The sequence below is a fragment of the Pistacia vera genome, unplaced genomic scaffold, assembly GCF_008641045.1.
Source record: "Pistacia vera cultivar Batoury unplaced genomic scaffold, PisVer_v2 Contig225, whole genome shotgun sequence".
NCBI classification, from domain to species: Eukaryota; Viridiplantae; Streptophyta; class Magnoliopsida; order Sapindales; family Anacardiaceae; genus Pistacia; species Pistacia vera.
This window is the reverse complement of record NW_022196030.1, coordinates 834007-860687: the sequence shown is the minus strand read 5'-3', so window position 1 is coordinate 860687 and position 26681 is coordinate 834007. Positions and strand designations below refer to the sequence as shown.

General features: G+C 33.3%; 4 protein-coding genes, 1 non-coding gene and 1 pseudogene across 5 annotated transcripts in view; 3 read left to right on the top strand and 3 right to left on the bottom strand.

The window, feature by feature from the left end:
* Positions 1 to 1572, top strand: part of LOC116130833 (transcription factor bHLH92-like) — a 31839-nt gene extending 30267 nt beyond the window's left edge. Inside the window, exon 4 of the mRNA XM_031416518.1 lies at positions 1553 to 1572. The gene's annotated coding sequence lies outside the window, so the exon portion shown is untranslated. The remainder of the gene's footprint in view (positions 1 to 1552) is intronic.
* On the top strand, positions 729 to 1301 carry LOC116130771 (transcription factor bHLH92-like). Its single transcript, XM_031416471.1, has 3 exons — positions 729 to 887; positions 1053 to 1107; positions 1147 to 1301. Exons 1-3 carry the CDS (start codon positions 729 to 731, stop codon positions 1299 to 1301), a joined length of 369 nt encoding a protein of 122 aa, XP_031272331.1.
* Positions 1573 to 2892: 1320 nt separating the features above from the next.
* On the bottom strand, positions 2893 to 4799 carry LOC116130888 (annotated as a pseudogene).
* Positions 4800 to 12479: 7680 nt separating this feature from the next.
* On the bottom strand, positions 12480 to 12551 carry TRNAQ-UUG. Its single transcript has one exon. It is a non-coding gene; the product is annotated as a tRNA-Gln (tRNA).
* Positions 12552 to 18382: 5831 nt separating this feature from the next.
* On the bottom strand, positions 18383 to 19216 carry LOC116130770 (putative calcium-transporting ATPase 13, plasma membrane-type). The gene has a single exon (XM_031416470.1). It carries the CDS (start codon positions 19214 to 19216, stop codon positions 18383 to 18385), a length of 834 nt encoding a protein of 277 aa, XP_031272330.1.
* A 105-nt stretch (positions 19217 to 19321) lies between these two features.
* On the top strand, positions 19322 to 20086 carry LOC116130768 (putative calcium-transporting ATPase 13, plasma membrane-type). The gene has a single exon (XM_031416469.1). It carries the CDS (start codon positions 19322 to 19324, stop codon positions 20084 to 20086), a length of 765 nt encoding a protein of 254 aa, XP_031272329.1.
* The last annotated feature ends 6595 nt before the right edge of the window (positions 20087 to 26681 follow it).

The following is a 26681-nucleotide window of genomic DNA, read 5'->3' as shown; positions in this document are numbered from 1 at the left end:
AGGAGCCGATCATCAAACATACTGTATTAATCATTAGATCTCAATGTAAACTTGAATCTGGCTGGCCCTTCATATTGTATAGATAATTATGTAACTCTTGTCATTGTTTAGGAAAAACTGCTACCGTTTTTTATGTTAGCAGATGAAAATCATCTTAATTAAAATAACTCTGCCGCCAACACACAATACTAATTTAAAGAGGTCCTTTCTAGATCAATGGGCAGACGTCAACTTATTAACAGCAAACAATCACAGTTTTCTAGCACCCTATTGGTATCATGAACCGTAGAATTTAAATCACACGGACATAATTAGGGCCCCACTTGCAAGACCTATTTCCAATTCACCATTGATCAATCTTGTCGCGTGACTTACAGCAAAACCATTGGCAGTATTTGTTTACTCTTCTCTGACTAGGAGAAATCACCGAGACCGTGTGAGAAACCTGAAAATTTGACCACGTGTTAAATATGTCTTAAAAAAGACTGCTCTATTATATAATAATATAGCCGCTGGAACCAAGAAAATTCGAAATTCCCAGAGTAAACAGAGACAACTAAATGGAAAATTTCTTTCAGAACAATTCTATGGCGACGGCGATATATTCTGGTTTAACTCTGAGTCTCTTCCTGTGCATCGAAGCGCTTTTATGCCGTATGCTAACGACCCAGAATTGAAGTTGGGTCAGCGAGTATTGGTAACGGGTCTAATCTTGGAGTCCACAAAGAATGATAGAATTCTTGAGGAGAATTAATCAGTCTGCAAAAAAGGAATCAGTGAACCGACAGAGAACGGGTCACCTGCTTATGATTAACGAGAGGATGAGGAGAGAAAGGGAGAAGCAGCATTACTTAGCCTTGCGTTCCATGTTGTCAACTGGCACCAGGTTAGTGAATATTTAAGGCTGCTCTTAAACGTGACACATCAATACACATTTAAAAAAAAACTGTATATTCATTGAAATGAGTAAGTTGTGTTATTTAACATTTTCTTTGTTTTAACTATCTCTGAAACTTATGTAATACGCTAATGGGCATGTTTTGTTATATCAGATTGACAAGAACTCGACTGTTCAAATGGCGGCGATGAGAATCCGGGAGCTGGAATGTATATGTGGAACTTGAGAGGAAAACAATGAGCTAGAAGCGAAGCTGGGAAAGGATACTAATGAGAACAAGATTGGAATAAGAGTAACTAATCCAATATCTGGGATTGATTATATGGTCGAGGCTCTTAAATCCTTGAAAAAGACGGGTTCAAGAATCAGAAATATTCAATCAGAATTTTCTGATCAAAACTGACAGCGGTAATACATGCTGAATCTCAGGTACGGGATTAAAACTGTAGATGGTACCTCTTACTAGAGATCAGTAGTTGTTATATATTTAGATTTAATTAATTATAAGAATGAAATGACAGATGGGAGATGAAGTTTGAAGAAGGCTGTTCAGAGAGCACTAATAAAGTAGAGCAGGAACTTCTTATTCCATTGCCAGGAAGTTTCGAAAGCCAAACAGAAGAGAAGAGGCTAGAAAAAGAAATAAGCCAATAACAATACAAGTTACCCAGGCTTTATATATATATATATATACGTGCACGTGTTAGAATGTGTGTTCGTCGTGTAAAACGTGATTATTTCAATACATACTACTTAAATTGACTAATACCGATTATATGTTTAAATAGCATTGTGTCCATGTCATTGTGCTGTATTTTTTTTTTTTTAATTATTAGAGTGTCTAAACTAGCTTACGTGTAAATTAGCCATCAACCTTAACGTACATGTACCAAACTTACTATAATTATTATTGTAAATAAACCCGTATCAAAGAAAATCTTTCAAGATAAACTATATAATGTTGGGGCGATGGCGATTACCCGGACAATTTAGGCCCAGTGTGAACTCGAACTCAGGTCAAGTCTTCCTCTTCCCGCGGAGTTGACGAAGGACTGAAGAGATAAACCATTTGCCAAGACAAGGACACCAGGTTGCCCAGGTACTCAGTTTGAAAGTGAGTTCACTATCAATTGTTCCCAGCCCCATATCTAGGTTAGATTTGTAAAATTCTTAATTGTTGTTTTATTATAAACGGATTATATTGAAAGAATAATGTTACAATTTATTATTAATTATATAATCCTATTTCCTAAAACTGTGATGATAACCTCCGTGTTTAACATACAAGTTTTTTTTTTTTTCTTTAAATAAAGTAATCCAACAGCACTTTGAATGGTTAACTGGTTAAGCATGTACGTTTTACTATAATTCGTCGTATTCGATACATCTTAAGGGCTCATTTCCCGTCCTTGTGATGAGCATTAAAATAGTACATTGTTCTTGTAACGAAGATATACTTAATTGCTCCCTCCCACTTAATACAAAAACGCCTAAACATCTGAAAACCCAATAAAATAATTTCCTGGCAGCCCAAAAAGAATGTCAGGATATAGTAAGACCCTACCTGGATAAAACCCCAAAAAACACAGATTCACAGATTGCTTGCCCCATCAACCATCATTCGAAAGCTGAAACAGTTAGGCCCCATGAGTAGAATTGTTCTAATTTAGATATTTTACTTAAATAAAATGAAACACAGAATATAATCATCCTCCTCGTTTCACTGAGTACTGAACGGCTCCAATTTTTACGATGATAAAGGAATACCAAATAAAAAGTGCTGCCTTCTGCAAGTCGACCATAATTCACTAAGGAAGCTACATTAATTCAAAGGAAACGAGCAGCACAAAATTCAGTCTGCAAGCTACCATCCGTCAAGGGAAAGGAGCAGAACGCAGCTACCGAAGAAAACAGAGACATGCATAACTATTACATTTAACCAATGGTGTTGAAAAACCAGAAACTTATTCTACCATAGAATGTGAAGAAACCATAAACAAACCAGCTCCTTTAAACTAGATTCTGAAGTTCCATCATCTAAATTAACAAATCAAACATTAATATGTTGTCCAGAAGTTGAAAGGGGCACAAACAAAAATTTGATCAACAACGATGTCTTTCCAGATAAAAACAATAAACTAAGTATCCAGGTAACTGGCATATATCTCACTTCAGAGGAATGAACCTTGAAGAATGGGTAGCACCAATACCAGGTCTACCGTGCTTCACAGGCTTGTATGAAATAGAAATTCAGCCAGGTAATGCCCAATCATTTCTGCTTGATTTCAACCTGATTAAAGGTCTTGCCATTGTAAACACCAATAATGCTTCCAATCATTTCTGGCACAATATCATGTTGCGGAGGTGAGTGCGAACTGGCTCAGGCTTCTCACCAGTGGAGCCTCCCTTTTCTGGTCCAAAACATCAAGTATTAATCAGAACCCGAAGACTAATTCCTTTAGTGTGACAATCAATAGAAAATAATCTAATAAGGATATCATAATCCTACTAAATTTTGACATCCATATCCTATCCTACATATATAGGTTTGATTACACAAAAACACTACAACAAATCATAAAATAATACCATCACATCAATAAGCAATAGAGAAATAAAAGAAAAAATATTAGCAACCATACATAGCATTTATCAAGACATCAACAAATTCTTCAGTCATAGGATAATTCCATATTGCAACACCAATATCATGTGAATATTTCACCTTGATCATCTTTTTGAAAGGCAGTTAAGAACCTAGCATATTAAAGCTGAGGTGTATTTTGAAATCCATGAAAAGGACAATTCTGCGACTATAGTAAGAAACAGTCAGAACCTAAAAACAATATTGATAAAAATAAACCCCAACTGCAAACTGCTACTTACAACAATCCGAATTCTAATGGTCAAATAATGAGACATGGAATCATGAATAACATATTTGACAACAGATTTTGACACTAGTTCAAAATCCAACATCAAATCTAAATCTTCAAGGAATAAAGATAATATCTTCCACATAACAGCTTCACAAATGTTGACAACTCAGTAACACAGATGCAGAAATGAAAGCACTTGCCACAAACCTAATCTTTTGCAAATTTATTACCAAACAATTACAAGAAGTTCACAGGCAAACAAGAAAGTTATAAGCAAATACAGATGATCTCTTCCAAAGAATACACTAATATGTTTCACTATTTAGAACGAGAAACAATCACCATTCACCGAAATGGAGCCAAGACTAGAAAGCACTCCTTTATAAATTCACAATATTTAAGTAAACACCACCCGACTAAAACATACTGTCAAGAGTTCAGCTATTATATAAACCAATCATTTTCAGAGAGTCAACAATCACATAAATTCTCCAGAACTTGTAAACAAAACCATCGCAACATACTATTCAAGCATCAATCACCGAATACAAAACCCAAACGAAAAAACTACAGAGTAAAATTATTACCGCCTTGCGAAGCTCTTGATCAAAGCCATGGTGTTCCGCTTTAAACCCCTCTGAAACCTAACAACAAGCAAAAATAATATTATAAAACCAAAATCAGACCATTAGTCTAGACATAAACAAATATGATTAAATTAATGTAAATGTGAAGTACGAGTACCTTCTGCGAGCACGCGGTGAAGAGCTTGACGAGCTCATCAGTGGACATGTCAGAGAGCGTCCAAATCCACTCCTCTGAAGGAGAACTTCTTAAACGTTCTCTTCTTTGGCTGCCCTGCAACCGCCACCTCAGTATCGACATTCGCCTTTACAAATACAATCAAACAAAGTTAGAAAAGACAAACTGAAACACTATACACAGATATGTAGGAGATGTTACCATGGTTGGGGATTGAAGTGATAAGAAAAGCCTCCTGCTTGATCTGTGGCCGCTAGGGTTTTCTTTGCGGAGTTAGAAGTGTTTGTGCTTGCAAGATTGCGCTTTTATATAGGGTTTTGTAACCCTAGATGGGAATGTCAATTTTTCTGCAAATAAGGACCTACACTCTTCCTTTATTTTAAAAGTTCGTTTTGGATATAATGATTTTCTCACCCATCCGGATTTCGGGAAGACCTTAGGATATGGTTTTTAAGGTGGCTGTTTTTCGCCTTTTTGTTTTCTAAATATTTAAAATTTTAGGGAAGATATTTATTATTATTATTTAGATTAAAATTTTAATTTTACGTAAAGGATAGAAAAAATACAAAAAAAAAAAAATTAGTGTTGGGTATTTTCGATTTTTTTAAATATCAATTTATTGTGTATTTTTAACAAAATGGTAAAAAAAAAAAAAAAAAAAAGGTTCAAACACTTATCTTTTTGAAAAAAATAGTTAACTTCATCTATAAATTCCACTATAATGCCTTTTTATTTTTATCTACTATACTTCTGAAATCATTTTAATTGGAGTAATTGAACAGAAGAGAAGTATAATTGTAAAAGGTTTCTCTATCTTTTTTTTTTTTTTCCTTTATGAACATAAACTTTATAAGCAAAATCAAATTCCTTGGAAAATAGGATTTCTTTGTTCAAAATAAATTTTGTAATAATCATGGTTTATTAAAGAAAAAGGTCATACATTCCGAGTTTAGCGATGTAACCTCGTTTTAGGTATACATGCAAATTATGTTATTATTATTATTATTATTATTATTATTATATTTGAGAAGGGGTAATGTGTTTAGGACTTGTTCATATTACTGTTTTAAAAGTCGGATCGGATCGGCCAGTCCAACCGGTTGGACTGTGAATCGGTCACGTGTCCGGTTCGAGTCAACCTTAAACCCGCTATTATGTAATAAACCGTTTTAACTCGTAATGGACCGCGTGAACAATACTGGATCGTCGGTCCAACCAGACCGCAAGAAAAACCAGACCAATTGAAAAATGAAAAAAACCCTAATTTCTTCCTTTCTCCCTTTGCGCTGTGCAGTTTCTTCTTCCTCAGTTCCTCTATGCGCAAAAAACTCTGAAAAAATTTGAATGAAATCGCGAAAATTTGAAAAAGATCACAAATCAAAACTCAATCTTTATGACGGATGCCAATCGCAACCATCCCTTGCTAAAATCGCAACTCGAGTCTTTGAAATCGCAACGATGCGTTCCTCCCTCGCCGGAAATCGACGCACTTGGCTAGATTTGTTTCCACTATTTTTGTGTTCAATATTTTCCTGTTATGTAGTTAACATTCTCAAATACTCCATAAGGGTCCTCATAGTTTGTTGTTTACTTGTGAATTCACAAATCTAAGCCCTTTTTCTCTCTGTTAGAGCTTGAATGATCTTCAAGGTGACATCTTTTCTCTTCGTTATTCATATCTCTACATGGGTTATTGATTCCAGTTGTGTTTTAAATTAGCAGCAATAAGTTTTTGTATTTTTATTTCTGTATTGCAACCCTAGATTTCGTTTCATTATAAGCTCTAAGAGGACCAAGCTTTTTATTGCTTAATCAATTTCAAGACTTTCTTATGATGGATTGTAGAGGGTTTCATTTGTTAATCTGGGTTGTGTCAGTCTTGTGTTTAGCATGTTTTGGTTGTTGTCAGTTTGCCAAAGACAATTACCTCATAGACTGTGGATCACTCACCAATACTACCGTGGATGGTCGTGTGTTCATGGCTGATAAATTGGCTGGTAAATTGCTTTCTTCTCCACAAGATATTACCATCAATACTTCAAAACCTGTGACCTCCTCCAATGATTAGTCGCTGTATCAAATAGCTAGAATTTTTACTGGATCCTCGCAATACACCTTTTCTATTAGCCAAACTGGTAGGCACTGGATTCGGCTCTACTTCAATCCATTTGATTCGGGGAATTTCATTATGAGCAAGGCTACTTTTTCAGTTTCTAGCCAAAAGAATGGCGTCCTTGGCAATTTCACTACAAACTCTAAAGTAGTTAAAGAGTTTCCGGTGAATGTAACCACTAATAACCTTGTTATCACTTTTAGTCCATCAAACAATTCATTCGCATTCATAAATGCCATGAAGTTGTTTCAGTTCCTGACCAGCTCATCACTGATGATGCTATCCTCATTAGCCCACAAGAGAAATTCCAAGGCCTGATTTGGCAGGCGTTGGAGACAGTTTATAGAGTAAACATGACTGGACCGATAGTTACCCCTCTGAATGATACCCTTGGGTGGACTTGGGTTCCTGATCAAAGTTTCCTTCTTCAAGCAAATGTTGCCAAAGTTGTATCTAAGATTTCTGCTGTCAAGTATGTTTCAGGCGGGGCTACTCATCAAATTGCTCCAGAATCTGTCTATGCTACTGCCACCTGTATGAACTCGGATAACGATCCTATAGCAATTTCAATACTTAAATTATGTTGGGATTGTTGTTAAATTTGATTAAATCATGTTGGACAGTAATTAAGTTGTTATTGTCTTATTAAAAAATATAAATCTTAAAAAAAAAAACGGTTTTTTTTTTTTTAAATGGGCTGATGTCATCATGATGTGTGATGACAACACTGGTGCAACTGGTTGGACCGGTTGAACTGTGACCCAGGCAACAGAACAGGTTGCCTTCCGGTCCGGCTTTTAAAACAATGGTTCATATGGCAACAAAACTAGGGTATAATATGATTATGGGCAACTCGTTTAATCCTATCAAATTTGTTATACAAATTTCAATAATTTAATTAATTTAAATAGATTTATTATGTTAGCTTATTGAAACAAATTATGTTGATTTAAAAATAAATATCGTTAAGTTAATTCTCTAACATAAACCATTTCTTAGATAAACTAAAAGCCTAATTTTGTCAACTCATTTAAGATCAATCTTAACCTGACAACTCCATGCTACGTTAAATTCGTGCTGTTGGGTTGTATTACAATTTGCCCACACTCAATTTCGGTAATATTATGTATGCAAAGTGTTAAAGTCTCAATTATTGTGACTATTGATGTGTTAGCAGCACGTTAATATGAGATTTTGTTGAGCGATGTTGTGTTTTCTACAATTAATGTGATGCTAACACATCAGTAATTATATCAATTTGAAATCTCAATTTTATATTCATAACATTATTGAAATTAGTAGATATAGCAAGACTTTTCAATATAAAATATGCCATGAATAGTAAAACGGTCGAATCTACGATCAAATTTCGTGAGGATGAGGCCACTAACAATCACGTAGACCTGTAATCACAAAAAAAATGAACGCAAAAACTTGGGGACACTAGTGTGGTGTCCGACGTAGACACTATAATGCTCAAGTCACCACAATTGTGAGATATTTTGTAAGGTTGAGAGCAGAAAAAGTTTAGCATGAGTGGGAAGCTAGGACGCAACTTAACAATGTAGAGCGGTCGGAACATGACTTTACGATGGGAAAGATGATGGTTCTTGTGACTAAGAATTTAGTAAGCTAGAGAGAGAGGTTGTGATTGAACGAATAATGAGAGAGCAGACTTCTGTTTATATAGTGAGCAAAGAGTCTTGGATGAATTAGGATTCGTATGGGACTTGGAATCATATTGTAAGATGAGTGTAGACTAATAGGTTAGAGTCTATGTTAACCAAACCCATAGAGTGGCCCAACTCGTGGAACGGCCCAAAATGTAAGTTGACCCAATTCGTAGGATGGCCTTAATCGTAGAATGATCCAACTCGTAGAATGGCTTAGCTCATGAAGAGGGTTGACTTATGGTGTGGATAGCTCGTAGAATGGGCCGGCCCATAAAGCAATCCTTCTTACATAATGGGTCATCTGTAATGACTTCTTTCTACTAGTATAGTTTATCACATATACAATGAAAATATACATAATTAGCATATGAAAATAGTTAGGCCCAAATTTTTCTTTACTTATAAAATATAATTCTTTACATATACTAAAACAACAAGTACAAAAACTTAGTAACAGAGGACAGTAATGCCAATCCTCTCCGCTTGTCGATGTCCTTCCGACCGCTGCTCACCTATGTCCTGCAAAAACATGGAAAAACAACGGGGTAAGCATAAAAATGCTCAGTAAGTAAATCCCTAAACTCTTCTCCTTCTTTGGTTCTTTCCTTACTTAATTCTCTTCTTCTTCTTTCTTTCTTGCATTCTTAGTTCTTTCTCTGTTTCTAATTCTTACTGTTCTTTCTTTCTTCCTAACTCTCGCTGTTCTTTGCTTCTCTCTGTTCTTTCTTTCTTTCTATTCTTTCTAACCATGATGGAATTTGTGGTAATATGCATGAATGAAATGCATATGCAATAATGCATAAAATGCATTTTCTTTCTTCTTTCTATTTCTTTTCTTTCTATTTTTTTTTCTTTTCTTTTCTTTCTTGCCCAAGCTTCTCTTTTCTTTCTTGTTTTTTTTCTTTGCTTGTTTAAGCCTCCTCATTCTTTCTTTTCTTATTCTTTTTTATTATTATTATTATTCTTATTTTTTTTTTCTTATTTTTTTTTTTATTCTTATTCTTTGCCGATCGGACTCGGTCGATGTATGGATTTGGAACCTTGGTCGTGTGAGTGAGTACAGTCCTCATCCACATGCACTCTTGCGGACCGTATAAATTCTTCTTTCTTCTTAGGCCACTCATTTAAGGTGGCGTGCATGTATGAATTCTTCTTGGTACAACCCTCATCCACATACACTCTTACAGGTCATACAATCTTCTTCTTCTTATCCCACTCAATTAAGATGGCGTGTATGTGAGAATTTCTTCTTAAGACTCACGGTTCCCTATCACACCAACCTATTCTTTTCTCTTCTTTAACACTTTTTTCTTTCTTTAATTCTTTAATGCTTATTCTTTCTTTCTCTTTACTCTTAAAGTGTTTTATTCTAAAAATTCTTCATTCTTTCTTACATTATTACACATATACAAATATAAGCATATGGATGACTCATGCTTAAAATTCTTACTTAAATGCACTCATGAAATGCAAATATACAATGTTGCATCAAATTAAAGTTTCTAATCATTCTCATACTTCTCTTAGATATTTCATCAAACAATAGGTGTGCATATACAAACCCTAATTTAATTATCATTCTATTTGTTTCTTAAACTATCCAAATTGAGAGAAAAACTCTCTTATATCATCACTATACCTACACGGCAAAAACACTCCCAAAAGTTTTCTCCAATTCTTCCAATTTCAATCCATCATCATACCATCACATACACTTCTCATACTCAAATATATCCAACAACAAGCATAAATAATCATAAATCTCATCTCAATTTCTCAATAATCTTAACATATACATGTTTAAAGAAATCTCTACACAATTGATAAACTTTAACTTAAGTTGGATTTTGAGTGAAATTTACTTACCTTATACTTGAGTAATCCCTATTAAGCTCTCTACTCTTGTTGGATTCAAACATTCTTTTAACCCTAAGCATAAACTTCATAAGAACTCAACTTTTACACAAATAAATCATAGATAAAGAGCAAGAATTCTTACCTCTTGTTGCCTAGGATCAAAACCCTATTAAAATCCACTCAAAAGCCCTCAAAATCCTTGGAGAATTGAGTGAAAAATTGAGTGAAAATGGAGAAGGAGAGTGGCGGTGGAATGAGAGAAATAAGGGTTTCAAACCCTTAACATTTTATTTTATAACCACACTTTTCCATTTTGCCCTTACTCTTTCTTGAAAATTCCATCTTTTTCCCTTAGTCAATTATCATAATGTCTTCATTTTTATTGTATTCTCTATGAAATTCTATCTCTTTTCACTCCCCACAATTTCAACTAATTTTGAGTAAAAAGACCATTTTACCCTCAATGCAAGTTTAAGGCAATTTCTCCATATTCTCTTGAAATAATTCTAACAAAAACTAAACTAAGGGCTATAAAACATAATTTAAATTACAAACCTCCGTGTGGGCGTTACACCATCCCATTGAATGGTCCTTCCATAGGATGTGTTTTGATGTGGACCTAACTGGAGTTGGGTTATGACATTGGGTCGTATGCTAGATACTGAAATGGTCCTTTTGTTATTGGGCCTGATAAGGCCCAATGCAAATTTTGGCCCATACAAATAATTATGAAAAAATATAATAATATAAGAGTGGGTGTGAATATATTTAAGGTGCATATAGACCTTGTTGTTAGTGTTGTGAACTAAACCAAATAAAAATTTGAAGAAAGATATAATTGAATTGCCTTCTAACTAATGAAGCTTATATGAATGGACTAATGTTTTACTCTGTTGGTTACTAAATGAGTACATTGGGGTAACTACAACTATAGTGTCCTTGGACAGCCACTACAAATGTCTTCAAGTATCATTTGAACCGAGTTTTCTTTGATTCAAAGATAAGGATAAACAACGACATAAACCATAATCTTATTTAGAAAAAAAGATAGGAGTAATTTTGGATATAATTAATAAATAAATTATTCATAATATAGCTTAGAAAGACTTGAACAACCCCACATTATAAAAAGAAAAATTAAGCCCAAAAGTGAAGCACAACTTTTTTTTATACAATTTATGAACCATTGGATTAAATGATTTTGGGTGGTTAAGATTCAATACAACTTGTATAATTAATGCATTTTTAAAATATTATAATTAAAATATAACTTCAATCATTTAAATATTTTAATCTAACGGCTAAAAAATTAGGTCAAAACTTATGTAAAAGAAATAGAGCTCCCGATCCTTACCCTTTGAGTACAGGCTATTGGGCTACAGAGAGCAATTGGAGCAAATTGGACAAAAGTTAAAGTTAGCCTGCATTAAAAGAGTTAACAAAGTTGTGGACTCAAAAAAGCTTGGCCATGGTGAAGAAGAATACGAATCTACAATTATTAATAGAGTAAACGACTTTTTCACACCCAAATAACAGTTTAATGATATTTTTTTACTCATAGATTTTTAAAATATCACTATACTATCTAAATTTATGTTTTATTTATAATTTCAACATCATTGCAACCCTACACTACCAACATTCTCTTCCTCGATCATCACTCACCAAAACCCATGAAACCTTACTCTCGTCGACCTCGTCAATCGTTGGCAGTCAAGCATTTAGGGTTTGCGCAGTCGTCCCTTTCAAGTCAAATTACGGTCAATCCCTATCACCAAAATCCAACTTTCCACCACCAAAAGACACATCGGTCTTCCCTTTTAAAAAGCGCTAATAGCATAGACCAGCTTGCTCTTTGTTCGTAATCGGAATATAAATTTGGATAATAAAGTTATATTTTAAAAGTCTTTGGATAAGATATTAAGTCATTATTTAGATGGGAGAAAGTCGTTAACTCTTATTAATATAGACATATACAACAATTACACCCTAGATAATTGCTAAAGGCAATTTTATTTTTATTAGTAAGAAAATATAATGAATTAAAAAAAACAGATATAACGGTAAAATACAATTCATACCACAGTACTTTTTTAATTCGTTGAACTAGGAATTGTAGATGAGAGTAATGATTTATTTGTTCTCATTAAGATAGATTTAAAAAATAATAATAATAATAATAATAAAATTGGAAAAAAAAAAAAAATTAACAAGAGGCCTAAATAAAAGGCCCAATTGGCAGTTAGCCAAGGCTGTGACATTACCTTGTTCTACCAAAACGTGTTCGATTCCCAAAAGGGTCCTACCGGGAGTCGAACGCAGGTCGCTGGATTCAAAGTCTAGAGTGCTGACCACTACACCATAGAACCATTTCCCAATTTGATGGCAGATGTGTAAATTCATTAATTTTCCTAAGATGTATGTACGAAAATTAAGTTGCCATCTCAAACCCCATTTTATGTAAAAAAAAAAAAAAAAAAAAATTATTTAGTACGTTTAAAAGATTATGGATGCGATTAAAATTAACCTTCGAAAGATTTTATGTAAAGAAAAAGTTATCTAATACTTTTCAAAGATTTATGGATGTGATTAAATTAACTTTATCTTTCAAAAGATGAATAATAAAATCTTTAGACTACGTTGTTGACTGTTGAAATAAATTTATCTAAAATTTTATAAATCCTTTTGCTTCACTATTATTATCCTATTATATTCTACTATCATATCCCAAAAATAAAAAAATGTATTTGTTTCAATATTTACAAAGTTCAATTCTACGTTATTCAACTCTCAAAACATTAATAATTACCTTTTTTGTAAAGATAATCTAATTTTACTTTTTCTAAAATATTATTTATACCCTAAATTTAACTTTTTTTTTACGATGTATTTATGTAATTGTAACATAGATTCATAGCTTTTTTTTTTTTTTTTTTTTTTTTCTAATATCACAAATAATTTTGTTAACGTTGGTTTTTTGTTTAAGCCTTAGTCAACATCAATTGAGCTAGCACTCTTAAAATCGAAGGAATAGGCTAGAGCCTGTAAAAAACTAAGGGATTCTTTGATAAGTAAATATACGACCAGAAGCTTGCAAAAGTTGACGGAGTTAGGGGAGGGCCGGTAAGAGTGGTTGCTAGTGTGCCGTCTTCGAAATTTAAGTCAGTTTATAGTTCAATTAATGGGGTATTAAATAAACAAAGGGATTCGACACCTCTTGAGATACTGCAAGAATCAATTTTGGAGGAGAATCTGCCGCAACAAAGCGATCATCAGCCATTGATGCAAGATTCTATCAAAAAAGGTTAGCATGTTTATTAACTCAGCTGACCAATTAAAATTAATACACCATTGTAAATTTATAACTTTTTGTGCTCTAAGCTATACTTATAGAACATAAATGGTTTCCTTTAGACATAATGAACCCACCTTAATATACCTCCACATTGGTAACAGAGGAAGAGGGAGGGAAAAATGCAACTTTTGATACAATATCTTCGCCAAACGATCCACCAGAGCCTCAAGAAAGTGTAGACTCAAAATTTGATCAACCTGATTTGACTACAATTCATGCTGATCCACCTAAGTTTGCGGAGGAGACTAACGCTAACGCACAAGCTTTCCAGTCATATTTGGAATCTGGGGAAATGAATATTGTATAATATATGAGATACAGTTTTGGAAAACTTGACATATTTTATCTGTTCAATAATTCTTACTTGATAATACATTATGGTTTTAGTCAGGGGCAGATCCAGAAATTTCTGTTAGGGTGGGCCAAATGAAAACAAATTATACATAACATTCATATTTTGTCTTTCTAGTCAAAATTGTCACAAAAAGAAAAAAAAATTACATTTATTATTGTCCTCGACCGGGCTTCATATTGAGGAATCGTTGCATCACCATCTCCTTATCAACACTGTCAAATATATCTTTCTCAACATATGGAATTAGACTATCATTCAAGAATTGATCTCCTATCCCATTGCGTAAATGAGTCTTCACAATTTTCATAGCATAAAATATATTTTCTACACTTGCAGTTGCAACTGGTAAGATTAAAGCCAATGTGATGAACAAATATAAGTGTTTTTAACCCATTAAATTGACCTCGCATATTACTTGCACCATCATAACTTTGTTCACGTAATCTTGATATGCTCAAATTGTATTTAGAGAACAATGTTTCGATTCTCATCTTTAGTGACAAAGCAGTTGTATCTGTGACATGCATAATGCTCAATAGACACTCAACAATACATCCTCTTTTATTTACATAACGTAAGATAATTAGCATCTGTTCTTTGTTGGATCCATCACGAGCTTCATCAACTAATATAGAAAAAAAAAAAAGTATCTCCAAGATCACTAATTAGTTTGTTGATGGTTTCAACCGCAAATGCATTGATTATGTCTTTTTTTATACTAGGAGCAATCAAATTATCATGTCCAGGAGCATTCTCCAATGCTATTAATCTGTATTCTTCATTTTGCTCAGCTGTATAGTGTAAAAGTTCAAGAAAGTTTTCCCGATTAATTGAATTATCAGAGTCATCATGGCCACGAAAAGTCAATCCTTGCCGAAGAAGAAGCCGACTAGCAAAAATTGATCATTTCAATCGAATACGATAATCTTCTCGCTGTTGATCAAATTTCTTATTAATAATTGTACTCACATGCTGCTTTTGGTTCATCAAAGCTTGACAATTTTTCAAAGCTTGGTTATGATAGCTGTTAGGACCTCCAAATGATATTAAAATTTTTCAAGTCTCTCCCAATTGCGAAACCCATCAAGAACAAAAGAATCACCATCACTTTGCTCACATTTATTTGGTTTGAAAAGATAACAACATAAACAATATGCAGCATCATTTTCAACACTATATTGACACTAGAACAAAGTTGAGATGTTTTAGCAATTGACTTTCTTTTAAAATATTTTTCCATACCTAAATACAAGAAGATAAAATTATATAAATACAAAGAATCACGAATTGAATTCTATAATAACTATGGAAATTCTAAATTTTCCAACTTAAAGTTTTTCAATCTATCAACTTAAAGTCTTAAAAACTTAAACAATGTATAAAAATAAAAGCCTCATTGGGCTTATCTATATTTCTATTTCTATTATCTATATATTATTTTTCTTCCAAATTTTGAGACTATAAAACAATTATTTACCTATCATAAAATATCGGAATCTAAAAACTTCTTCTTTTTTTCTAAAAGATTTCTCAATAAAAAATTTAATGCACAATACTATTATGCTAATACATACTATACAAATAAAAGAAAAGCATTATATACAAAAAAAAAAAAAAGCACTAACCATAGAGAAAATAGTTGATTAAATTTTGTTAAAGTCTGAAATAAAAAGAATTCGAGAGAGCAACAGAGGAAATGTGCAAAAACATGAGGGACTGCCAGACAAGGGTTTGCAAATTGTAACAGTAGAGTAAGGTTTTACTTCTACAACTTTTATTAAAAAATTAGAGGTGGGCGGGGGGTCAAGTTTTTAGCATTAAAATAGAGAGTGGATCAAGACTTTTTAGTCCTAAATTTGAGAGTGGGCACATTTTTTAATATTTAAAAATAAAAATTAAGGGTAGAGCAAAGTCAAATAAAATAGAATTAATTTTTTTTTTTTTTTAAATTAAGTGAAGTTGTCCAAATGTCCAATACATATATGTCCATCCCTTGGCGGATTGTTACTTGGCAATATTCCACGTCGACTAACCGCTGATGTCATGCATGACGAATTAATAATCTGATTTTCTTGAACAAGAAGAGTGAGTGAATCTGAGTGATGACACAGATGAAATTGCCGTTTATCTTTTTGTCTAATTATAGTAATAATTTATTCTTAAACTAAAGCATATATAATTTATTATTTATTTAAATAATTAAGAAAAATATTAATATTTATTCAATTAATATAATAAAGATGTCGAATCTTATCACTAAATTCTATAATGAGTCTTTGATTCTGCTCATCAACTTCATTTGTAACTTGTAATTTATCAACATCAAGGATTTTAATTTGGTAATGATTAAAATAATTGGCAATAATATGTGGCTTCACATTAATTTGTTGCATAATTTTGTAATGATTAAAACAATTGGCAATCGTTTGTGGCTTCACATCAATTTGACTATATAACAACTGTATTTACAATTTCATCAAGGACACTTATCTTTGTTGGTTTTAAGACACGATTTTCTATCCGTTTCAAAAGTAGGTAATTGAAATGTTGAATTGAAATCTTAATAGTATTAAAACATCAATTGAAATCATAATACTGTACTACTAAAACATGATTTATAAAGAAGTCTTTGTTATCAGACCTCTATTAAATTATAACTTTGAATAAAATTAATTAATCCCACCATTATGACTATAGAGAGACTTTACTGTATATCAATTTTTTAAAAGTAAACATATGTTATGATATAGGCATTGCTATAACATCATTACTTTATTTATAAATTATTTTAAAAAGGATGACACATTATTTAAGATGTAAAATTTTGGATAAATTAAAAAAAAATAGTATTATTGATTAATTTTTAAAGAGGTTTTTTTCAATCTCTTTAGGGGGCGTTTGGTTGACGGTAATGTCAGATTATTGGGGTAATGTCATTTTATATTACTTGATTACCACGTTTGGTTGTCAAGTAATATAAGATTCCGGTAATCTTCAAATACCAATAGTAGTCACTATTAGTAATATTGGAGGTAATCTGATTATCTCCATTTTCTTAGGTATTCTGAGATTAACAAGGTTATCATTTTTTGTTACAATTTTATCCCTTATTAATAAAAAATTTGGACAATAATGCCCTCATTTAAAATAAATTTACATTAATATCCTATTTCAATTTTACCCTTATTTAACTAAAATTTTGGACAATAATGTCCTTGTATTTAAAACAATTTACAGACCACTGCCACTCAGCCACCACCACCACTGCCACCTAGCCACCACCACCACTGCCACCCAGCCACCACCGCCTACAGCAGCCAACCACCATGGACCGCCTCCGAAAACCCGCCGGAGTCCCAAAAAAAGAATGATTTTCAGTGGGAGGCTCCGGGAGTCAGCGATATGGCCGTTTTCGGCCATATTGATGGCAAAAAATGGCCATATCAGGCCAGATCTGAGTGAGATCTGGCCGTTAACGGCCACGGACCGGGCCGTTAACAGACAAATCTATTCCGGCCGAAATAGATCTGGCCGTTAACGGCCTGGTCCGTGGCCGTTAACGGCCAGATCTCACTCAGATCTGGCCGATAATGGCCAAGGATCTGGCCATTAACGGCCAGATCCATCGATCTGGCCTGATATGGCCGTTTTCGGCCATCAATATGGCCGGAAACGGCCATATCGAAGCCTCTTGGTCACGGTGAGTTGCTGATGGGGACTTTCGGAGACTTCCGGCGGTGATCTGCGGTGGCGGCAGGAGGTGGGGGTGATTTCGTAATAAATTAAAGTTTTATATAAACAGGGGTGTTTTAACTAAATCTGAAATATTGGGGGTTAAAAGAAATTATTCAAAAATTAATAATAAAAATAATATTATATTAATATTTGTAAAGGGGACACTTTAGTAATTTAAATAACATACACACCAATTTATTCCCCATAACCAACCATATTAATATAACATACCCACCAACTAACCAAACACATTTTCTTAAAGATTCTCAGTAATCTTTCAAGGTAATCTATCTTTCCAGTAATCCAACATTCCCAGTAATCTAACATTCCTGAACCAAACGCATAGCGGTATTCATTTTGAAGCCATTTGATTGGTGGCTTGGTTTTTAGTTGGGCTGATGTGGAATTTGACGTGGATGAAGTTGGTGCATGTGGGATTGGTGTTTTCATATTTACTTGGCAAAAGATTTTTTGTTTTTTCATTTTTTTTTAATATGCTTAGTAGCAAATAGAATCTAACAATAGTTTTAAGTAAATCTTTAGTTCCCATTTTTGTTTTTAAAACAGTTTTTGGTATTATTACAATAATCTAACAATGCTAATTGAGTAATTCAGTCATTGTTAGTAAATGATATATTTTCTGCATTATCATAACTCCTTCTAATATATAGTTCTGATTGTGATAATATAACATCAACATTTGAGGCATAACATCAACATTTACAAATCAAATAATTGTTGTCATGTATGGATTTTCAATATCTACCTCTCCACTTGAGATAGCTTAAAAATGGTTTATCTGGAACAGGTATGCACTTGACAAGCCAACCAATCGGCCAAGATGCAGCTGCGATACTAATACATGCCCTCCATTGACCCCAATTCAGTTTCTCAGTATCTGCAAACTTCTTCAGAAATTCCACCATCAATACTTGAAGAATGATGGTTATTGCGATGATTCCCAAAAACAACTTGTTCTTGTGTATCCCTTCAAAGATATTCTTCTTTTCAAGCTTCCTTAGGTTGAACTCATTGAAGATTTGGCAAAGGAAAAATATGTTGAAGATCATGGTGTCCTTTACCTTCTCATTAACACCAAAGATTGATTGGCCTCTGAACTGTAAGGTCAAGAGGATGACTATCTGATATAAAGCTTGACCTAGAATATTTCTCCACATAACATTGGTGATAAGCGGCTCGGTACGACCCACAGGTGGTTTGTCCACGAGCTCGCTTGTTGGCCGCTCTGTAGCCAGAGCAACGGCGCATAATGTGTCCATGATCAAATTCACCCCAAAATATGGGACTGCCGTTAAAGGTACTCCACGTCCAGAAACTGCTGTTACAGAGTTTATCACAAGAGCAACAAGATTTGCCGTAAGCTGAAACTGAATGAATTTCTGGATATTGGTATGGACACATCTTCCCCTTCTCAAAATTCTGGCTACAGAACAAAAATTATCATCCATGACGACAATATCTGAACTCTCCTTGGCTACTTCAGTCCCTTGAATCCCCATAGATAGTCCAACATCTGCTTCCTTCAGAGCTGGTGCATCATTTGTGCCATCCCCAGTGACTGCAACCATTGTCTATGACCTCAGTGCTTGAAACAGAAAGGTCACGTGGTTGCAGTCACTGGGGATGGCACAAATGATGCACCAGCTCTGAAGGAAGCAGATGTTGGACTATCTATGGGGATTCAAGGGACTGAAGTAGCCAAGGAGAGTTCAGATATTGTCGTCATGGATGATAATTTTTGTTCTGTAGCCAGAATTTTGAGAAGGGGAAGATGTGTCCATACCAATATCCAGAAATTCATTCAGTTCCAGCTTACGGCAAATCTTGTTGCTCTTGTGATAAACTCTGTAACAGCAGTTTCTGGACGTGGAGTACCTTTAACGGCAGTCCCATATTTTGGGGTGAATTTGATCATGGACACATTATGCGCCGTTGCTCTGGCTACAGAGCGGCCAACAAGCGAGCTCGTGGACAAACCACCTGTGGGTCGTACCGAGCCGCTTATCACCAATGTTATGTGGAGAAATATTCTAGGTCAAGCTTTATATCAGATAGTCATCCTCTTGACCTTACAGTTCAGAGGCCAATCAATCTTTGGTGTTAATGAGAAGGTAAAGGACACCATGATCTTCAACATATTTTTCCTTTGCCAAATCTTCAATGAGTTCAACCTAAGGAAGCTTGAAAAGAAGAATATCTTTGAAGGGATACACAAGAACAAGTTGTTTTTGGGAATCATCGCAATAACCATCATTCTTCAAGTATTGATGGTGGAATTTCTGAAGAAGTTTGCAGATACTGAGAAACTGAATTGGGGTCAATGGAGGGCATGTATTAGTATCGCAGCTGCATCTTGGCTGATAGGTTGTCTTGTCAAGTGCATACCTACTCCAGATAAACCATTTTTAAGCTACCTCAAGTGGAGAACTAGATATTGAAAATCCATACATGACAACAATTATTTGATTTGTTAAAAAAACCAACATTCATTGTATTATTTAAATTTAATCACTTTATATATATATATATTTTTTTTTTTGGGAATTGAATTTTTTTCTTAGTAATTTTTATATTTTTGGGTATTGATCTCATCCTAGTTAAAAATAATCAGAAATTTCAAATAGTAAACTTGGTTTCCTTCTTTTGTTTATCTTTGTTATTGACTTCGTCCCCATGTGCTATATTAGCTAACAAGGATAACAGTTTACCATGTTGTATTGCGTTTTAAAGAAAAGGCTGATTATGTAAGTAAAGATATATGGTTCTTTTCCAATTCTCTGCTGCCAAGTCTTTCATTGTCTATGACCGTAATAAGAATAAAAAATTAAATAGATTCAGTTATTCTACCATATTGAGTGTGTGAAATTGTTCTGTTTTTCAACCTATCTAACCACAATACCCTCTTGGGCAACAAGTATCTAACTATTTTCAAAGTAGTAAACCAAGAGAAAAACGGTAGAGTTACCTTCATCTTTTTCAGGTTGGAAACATTTCTACGAAACTGAAATTTTCAAATTCAAATGCTTCTGGATTTGTGCTCAGAAAATTTCAGGTTCTCAAACCATGTGTCCAATCAATTAGCTGAAACTAAGCAACAGAAGAAGAATATAAAGGAACAAATTTAGTATCAGAGTACACAAGAAGTAAATACAATTAGACAACAAAACAAAACTGACATATATGTAACTGAGGCCATGAAAAATCGAGATGGGTCATAGTCTCATAGGTCTAGCGAATCAAAACTCTTATAAACATGGCTACAACATATCAGTTTGTAATGTGGCCTTTCTCCAAATACAGTTCTGAATTCAGTCGAGAAAATCATCTTAGATGATTATAACTGAATGCATACCAAAAAGCAAAAACCAACCTCCAGAGTTGTTGCATGAAAGGAAAAAAAATTGTAATTTTGTCGAACACATAACATAGTCCCATTAATGTAACGAAAGTAATTACTCCACAACCCAAATCGATATTATTCGCAAGCAAACAAAACAATTAATCAACTTTTTAATAGTTATATTGATGTTTTCATTCAAAATTGAAAAGAAAAATTGTCAGTTTTTGTGGGTTAACAATGAACTAATTTAATTGCTCGAGGATTGAAAACCATAAAGTGTATGATATTAGATAACTTTAACAACTGAAAATTGTTGATAACGTACTGTACAAGTTCATTATTGTTATGCCTGAAAAATATAGAGCTGACGTAAGGTCCAGTAAGCATGCGAAAGATAGTATGAGTGCACCCACAGCCGAGTCACGTGAAGGAAAGGGCGGCCTGCTTCTGTCAGAACAGTAGGTGTACGCCAGACCAGCCAAAAGTTGTGATGATCCCATGTGTCCAATCCCTGCTCCAAATCGCACAAATCACTCTAGAAGATGGGCAATGTGACATAAAAAAGGATTTGCACTGATAATCCCACCAACTTACAGATTCAATGATCATTACCTCAATTTGTGCGTGTCATCCCACTATAAATTGGGAGCCACTCTCTCATTTGGGGGATTCACTCATTTTTACTCTGGATTAGCTATTCTCTCCCAAGGAAAAACATCATTCTCTCTCTTGTACTATCACTCAGTGAGTCTTTTGTAAGTCATTTGTAAGTTAGTCCACTAACGCGACCTGACTCTTATCATTAATACAAATATCAGTGGACGTAGGATTTGCTACCTTAGCATCCAAGCCACTTTAAAAGCTCTCTCCCCATTGCATTTATTACTACTTTTATTTATATCCACGTGTGTCTCTTGAGTCAACTCAACGTTTCACACGTGCTTTTTCGTTGGTGCCAAAATCACACATCAACAATTATTTTGTCAATGTTGAACAAGAACAACTATTCTTCACAGAAAAATCAGAAGATGCTTCTAAAGAATCACCATGCACTCTGCAATTACCATGCACTATGCACGTTGGAGACAAAAGGCAACAATCATAATAATCTATGGGATGCACACAGTCAGGAAAAGAGAAGGCCGTTACCGAGATAATGTAATGAACAAATTCGTTGACAACTGATCAAAGAAGCTTATTACACCGAATCTGGAGCCAAAGTCCCCTTCCCTTCACTGGAAATTCTCTAGGAAATGCAGCAAAGTGAAGGCAAGTGTTTAAATGTCCTTAGTCAAGTGAATATTCGCCTATTATAAAAGAGGGGATATTATCAATTTAGGTACAAAGTTTTCAGATTCATTTGTAGAATGATAAAAGTTATAAATCATTCAATTCAGATGTATTTAACGGTTTGCTGTTAACTTTGACTGAAAATTACAAAATGACTCTTATAATCTAAATTTAAAAAAAAAAAGGCCATGAAAAATCGAGACGGGTCATAGGTCTAGCCAATCAAAACTCTTATAAACATGGCTACAAAATATCAGTTTGTAATGCGGCCATTCTACATATACTGTTCTGAATTCAGTCGAATAAAAATATCTTAGATGATTACAAATAGTTCAAAATGTATGTATACCAAAAAGCAAGAAGCAACCATAGAAAGAACCAACCTCCAGAGTTGTCGTATGAAAGAAACAAAAATTGTAATTTTTTTCGTCGAACACATAACATAGTCCCATTAATATAACGAAAGCAATTACTTCATTCTTATTAGGGTGAGCCAAAATAAAATATAATAACATATAATATTTATATTCTATGTTTTTAGTTGAAATTGAAATAAAAAAAAAAATTACATATAAATATTTTTTTTTAAATCATGGCCCACCTTCAATATACTCTAGATCCACCCTAGTATATATATATGCTACACTACATAAAAAATCATATAGTAAGTCAATATTATATATCATTTTTATCATATATATATATGGTATGTAAAGATATATATAAACGATGGAATATATGGAGAATGATGCACGTGATAGTATAACATGTATATTCATATTTTGCAAAAAAAATTCAATCAAATTGAAAACAAGTAAGGTATAACTTGTTACCTCAAGTCTTTCGCAACCTTGGAGACTTTTAATTTCAAGAGAAATTAAATAAAAGAGTATCCACACTAAGGTAAAAGAAGAATTAGGTCAAGAAAGTTTGATCTCTACCCTGAAATTTATATATAATTTTCTTTATATATGTAGTCTTGTAAACAATTCAATAATTATTTTAGACTTCCTTAAACAATTCCGTAATTGTTTTTGTAGTTATAAATAATTCCATAATTATTATGAAGTTATTAAACTTCTTTAAATAATAATATTGGATTCACATTTAATCATAATTAACAATTTAACTTTTAAATTGTTTACATAACAATTTAACCATTAAATTGTTCACATGTTTACAATTTCAATAATTTAACATTAAAAAAAATGATTAATTATGAATTGGAATTCCATTTAATTCTAATTAGCAATTTAACTCATAAATTATTTATAATAACTAATATAACCCTCCATTGAATCTAATTCAATGATAATAATATAAATAACTTTATTACTCTTGGTAAGTGCTAGCCAACCTAAAATAATCAACTCTCTTTGGCTATTTTTCTATTCTCTTTAGTTTTTATGTGTGACCTCTTAAGTTCACTGTAGCCTAGTTGTGGGCCCAATATCATAGTCTATTTCAATATGCTTTGTCATAAATCTTTATAAACAAAACTCATACCGATTATGGTAGACATCTAACAATGCTCAATAACTCCTAAGTCACAATAAAGATATACTCCAATGAACCTTTTTATAATCATACGCATTGTATAATCAAATCATTTCGTTGTTTAATCCTAATTAAGAATGGATTCATGGTGTGTCAAAATCCTTATCTTAATTTTATATCAAATTGACAATTAATACATATGGAACGTGTCGCCATGAAACAACCTTTCAAGTAACATTTTATATACCCCGACCGGAGATTTCCCTTTTCCAATGTATTTTGACATTTGTCCAAGAACTTGATATCAATCTATATCAAGTCAATGGATCCTAACTTGACTATCACTTGTCCTCACACATAAACAACACATGGCCAAATCGGCTTATTAACACATGATATGATTAGCCTCATGTTTATACACCATATGAACCTATGCGTTTATGCAGAATCTAACCGTGATATCTCAGGTCTAAGGATTAATAATACATTAGTATGATCTTATGATAAATCATTGACTACATTTTAAATGTCCATGTGATTCATCATAAATGACCATATTCGATAAACAGTTCACTAATCGTTGATCTATGTTAATGCTCTAGTGATATAACTTTTATAATCACCCACACTAATACCATCACACAATATTATACGGAGGCATGCATCATGCCCACTATGTAATATTATTACCCAATTAATATTACTTATGTAAGGAATACTTTGATGATTCTGATCTTCTAAAGATTTGTATCATCTAAACATTTCACATGTAATACATATATATAAATGAAGCAATAAACCATATGTAAAATAAGAACACTTTCTTTTATTGATAAGATAAAATGTATATACAAAACATATACATTAACATATATACAAAACATAATGCCTTGGAACCGACGACATGATTGGTTCCTAGGGCATACACTAACAATACATGACATGTAAAGATATGTATTATTAATACTTGATTTTGACACCAACGACTCACATGTGTAAAGTGCTAAGCGGATTTAGAAATTACATGTGATATGAAAATATGTTGCGAGAGAATAAATAAGAAGCGGTTTTTAAAATGGTTTGGATGCTCAAAAGCGAATCTTACGTCTACTGTGGTTGTATTAATAGGTGGTTACAATTAGGTCGCATACAGCTAGCTGAATTACAACCTAGAGAGAACTCAAATATATATATAATTATATCATATATATAATATAATATATCGAGAGAGAGAGAGAGAGAGAGAGAGAGAGAGAGAGAGAGAGAGAGTATGCTTTTGAAGACTAAAGATGAGTCAATCTCGTAAATGAGAAGGGAGTCATCTATTTATAGTTAAAAGATTCAAGGTAGTAATCATGATTCGGTGGTCCGACATGTGTAGTACAGTTCATAACCCGCTTCCCATTGGTTGTCTGAATGGGAGACATCCTTAAATCGTGTAGGGCTTGGGTAGGTGGACAATTCCTAGCCACTCACAAGCCTAACATTCACCTGCTACACTGACGATAACTTTATCTCTTCCATCATTGTGTGATGTGGTAACGTCTAGATGACATAAAGTCTTCTTGAACTCTAATTGACCTTTGTTGGCGTGAGCTAACGTCAGCCTTGATTTTTTAGACATAACATATATATTGTCATATATACTCAGTACTACATATGATACACTATATATAAAATCACATAGTATATGCAACATGTAAGTATACTCAATTCTAAAATGTGAAATACAACATGTAAAGATAAAGGTATATACATGGTACACTATATATATGACATGTATATATATGCTACACCATTTAAAAAATCATATAGTAAGTCAATATTATATACCATATTTATCACGTATACATATATATATATATATGGCATATAAAGATATACATTACATGTAAAGATATATAGTACGTTAATACTTCCAAGATTTCGAAAACATGCCTTAAAATTTAATTTACAGGCTTAATGATGAGAGAGAGAATGAAATAAAATTTGAAACTGTCTCATCATTGAATCGTTTTTTTACTCCTTAATTCACCAAAGGCAAATAAATTTTTTTATACACAGATCACCTTATGATAAGTTACATATATCCTTATTTAATCTGCATCAATTGATCCACCCAGCATTTTCCTAGATATTAATTGGGTGTATTTGTTTTATTATTTTGGATAGAATTTTGAGAATAATATTGGATAGTTGAATGGGGGAGTATTACGAGGTAAAATTTAAGAATTCTAAAAAACCCATAGGTTTGTTAATTTAACTAAACACCCTAATATATAAAAATTTTGTAAAATGATAAAAACACCCCCATTACTCATAGTGCTAGATTTCGGCCACCACCGTCGGAATCTGACAATGACGACTATTTCTTTGGTCGTCGTTGATGGTCAGATCGATGAATTACCGACTTTTTTCGGTTGTGATGTAGGCTATTGTAATAGATTCCACTACCACCAACGGTGATTGTCGGAATCTGAGAAGTATGATTTGGGGGTGTTTTTATTATTTTTTAAACTTTTTTATGAGGGTATTTAATAAAATTAATAAACTTAAAGGGTCTAAAAATAATTAAAAACCTATAATAATATTTTTTAAATAATGTGCCAAACAATATTTTGGAAATATGATTGAAAATACAGATAATAATAAACAACTAAACGCACTCTTCGTTTTAACTCCTCACAATTTCAAATTTAAACTCTGCTTGAAAACCACACTCCTGTCCTTTCAGTTTGCTCCGCACTCCACTCGCGCAAACCGTCAAATAACAACAAATCCAACGTATCACATCCACGATCTCCGTGAAACCCAATCCAACGCTCCCAATTCAATCAGCAATCCTTGAACCCACTATCCGCGTGACTTTCTTTCCGCCAATCAAAATCCGTATTCCTCTTTATAAG